Here is a 3,094-nt window from a genome sequence, read left to right as displayed (position 1 = left end):
AATTCTCTTTTGCCCAGCCACCAGTCACATTTGTTGTGGCGCTTAAGATAACGAACTGCGCCTGTGAGAAATAATGGAATAGTCAGCTTTCTTCGTCATGGTGTCATATATGAAGCTCCGGTCAGCACACGTCCTAAAGCGTGCACGTATCGTTCGTTCATTTGAGGAAAGGCAGACGGGGTAACCAAATCATTTCTATTACTTGCCCGATTTGTCCAGTTCTGCCTTATAGCCGCCATATAGTTGATATTATTTGTGAGTAAAATTTAAAAAAAGAACGTGTCAAAGAAATATCCCTTTTTTCGCTAGAGACTAGTGAGGAGAGTGAGACATCGCCCATCTTGGAAGATGACCTATCTTCGAAAGAGTTGTGCGCCAAATTTTGACTGGCGGAGACTCTAAACAAGACTATCTTTCTGGATAGAGTTTTTATTAAGGGGGATGTTAGTACAGACTGACAGATCGTAGTCGATTTGATGCATGATTATAGTATTATCTTCGCCTTACTTACCGACAACATTTCATCGGGAAGCTGTTCATCAAAATGTTTTCAAAATAATTTATATGACACGAGTACTGCGAATCCGCAGACTGTGTTTCCCTTCTTGAAGTTCATCAGGTAGGCATATTATTGCAAGTGTTTATTCATGGATTGTAACGTTTTAGCCGACGGTTTTGGCTCTAAGTCTTCTATGCTACACACCAGGTGACATTCAGTTTGTTCAATAATATCCAGACCAACTTGGGCCTGAGGTCTTCTGTTCGCAGTATTTTTGTGGAAATTTCCTGTACAAGTTGATCGATCGTTGTTCAAAGACTTGGGGTGATGTATCACATAAGAGCAATAATGGTAGCTGAGAAACGGTGTTAACGCACTAACGAATGAGATTAATCTAGTATCTGTTGACCTGTCAACTTTGTTTTCCTTAGGGGGAATGTAAAGTTTGTTTTGAATTGCCTTCCATGCAATCCCCTATCTTTCTATCTACTGGTAAAATCACAAATCGGGCACTGACTGACCACCAAGTGGAAACCATCCAAAGGGACTACTTATCAGTGAGACATTTACCTGCTAAGTCCGGTGATCTGGCAGTGGTCAGCCAAGTAAATTCACGGTGAGCTAGAACCCTCATTGAGCAGGAGAGGCAGTTGACGGCTGCAAAAGTTACAAGAATCTTATAAAACATGAATAATATGTAGCCAGGTGATAAGTTGCTCGAAAGTTTCTCGCATGGTTTTCGTTTTGATCTTACAAAGCCATTCATTCAACCTCACAAAATAGCACCAGTAGTAAACAACAGGCCACATTCGACGTAGCACGACCGATCACGCGGTACTGTCATCCGTTGTGCTTATGTACGTCCAGCTACACCACGGCCATACATTTTGAAAATACTGTAAATGAGATCAGTACTCGAGGAATCAACGGTCTCATTGATGACTTCAGCTCGTGGGTGGAACAGCATCAGAGATTCAATCCTAGATGGATGCATCTAGGTACAGCTTGTTTGTAAACATGCAATATAGGAAAGTAATGTCAGTATTAAACTTTATGTTTTGCACATTATTCCTTGCAGAATCTCCAAGCAGACACAAATCACATGCTTCCAGGATCGGTTCAAATCTTCCAACACAGCTTAAAGGTGGAGGCGTCTTGTGCAGAAATTTTCATCCACCTCCAGTAAACGAAAATTTTCGAACAAAAAGATCTTTAAATCCACGACTTTTGTGTCGCAAACAAGAGGATCGGTTAATTCCACAATCCGAGCCGCACTTCCTTAGCAATGAGATGTGCTCAGACAACGCTTCTCAGACAGACTCAACCTCGGTTGATGTCCTTTCGAACAGACTTCAGTTGCTGTTCAACAGTCGGCAGAGCAGAGGAGCAAAAAATATCATGGTGATCCGGTCAAACAATGGAGGGTCTGGACTAACTGCACTTCCTGTAAGTTTACTTGCATTGCAGTGTTAGTTTACTGGAATGGGTTACGTGGCTAAAAAACAGGGGTGTCGTGAGGGCGGAAAAAGTGAATTCTGCTTTGTGTCCATCCATTCCGTGATTACTTTTGGCAAATTCGATTTTTAGCTGATTAAGTTATTAGATTATATGAAAGTCACGGACGCTAGTCACCTAATAGCCACTTCGTTCATCCTTAACATCTCATCTTTATTTGGCAGTAAATTCTCAGATTTGAAGCAAAAATTATTCCATGCAAGATATGTTTGCTTTCCTATTTGCATTTTTGAAGGACAAAATCAGTCATCGATCGTGCTGCGTAACAACTATTTTAAAATGAAGAACATTTTCAATAACACTCTTGGTGCACTTTCAAATGGATTCTTGACCTGGGGGTGTCATAAAATTGATTTTTTGAAACCGGTACATTTTGTTGAAACGTTCTTATCCGTAGGTTCTAGTGATGTCGACTCCTACTTCATCTTAAGGTGTAATGGAAATCTCATGCTCCTGCTAAAAGCTTCCATTCTTTATCACGCCTCGATATTTCTGATGGGGTTCATCTTCTGATCGTGAGACAACAGGTTTAAATGTTTATAGTAATCATAATTTTGTAGGAAGAACTACATTACTTGCAGGGCTTTGATATCGGAAAGCAATATCTCCAGCAATTTTGTTGACTTTACAGGTTCTCGGCGCGTTCTTGAACTTAGCGAATGGACGTCCGCAGGAAGTGTAGCTAGTTAAATAGTTTTCGCCAGCACAGTAATATCTAACCCCATAAAGCGTAATCAGTAAAGTCCCACCTATGCTTACTGTGCTTTTCAAGCACCATTTATTAGTCAATAATATTCCCCCAGTGGATATTTCCTTTCCATGGTCACAGCAGGAAAGAGCTTACAGCTGTTACAAGGTATTACTTCTGTTGTGATTAAGAAGAACTTCAACCTAAAGTGACTGACATTCCTATATTTTATGCTGAAGCTACTGTTATGGCTTTCTTTTGCAGTTTAACAAAACATACTTGTGAAATACAATCATTTGCAAACAACTTTCGTTTTGCCAGTCTCACCTAGAACCCAACTTAATCCCTCGTTTGTGATGTTTCCAGGTAACTGAATGTGTGACGTTCGAACA

General features: G+C 40.4%; 1 protein-coding gene across 1 annotated transcript in view; it reads left to right on the top strand.

Moving 5' to 3' along the window:
• T265_13038 (hypothetical protein) overlaps positions 1–1,747 on the top strand; it is a gene marked incomplete at both ends in the record, with an annotated part of 13,452 nt that extends 11,705 nt beyond the window's left edge. The window contains one exon of the mRNA XM_009166882.1: positions 1,578–1,747. Coding sequence (XP_009165146.1) covers positions 1,578–1,747 — 170 coding nt within the window. The remainder of the gene's footprint in view (positions 1–1,577) is intronic.
• Between the last annotated feature and the right edge of the window lie 1,347 nt (positions 1,748–3,094).

Source organism: Opisthorchis viverrini, assembly GCF_000715545.1.
Source record: "Opisthorchis viverrini unplaced genomic scaffold opera_v5_31, whole genome shotgun sequence".
In the NCBI taxonomy this organism is placed as follows: Eukaryota; Metazoa; Platyhelminthes; class Trematoda; order Opisthorchiida; family Opisthorchiidae; genus Opisthorchis; species Opisthorchis viverrini.
The sequence above is the reverse complement of the archived record's forward strand: the minus strand, read 5'-3'. Positions and strand labels throughout refer to the sequence as shown.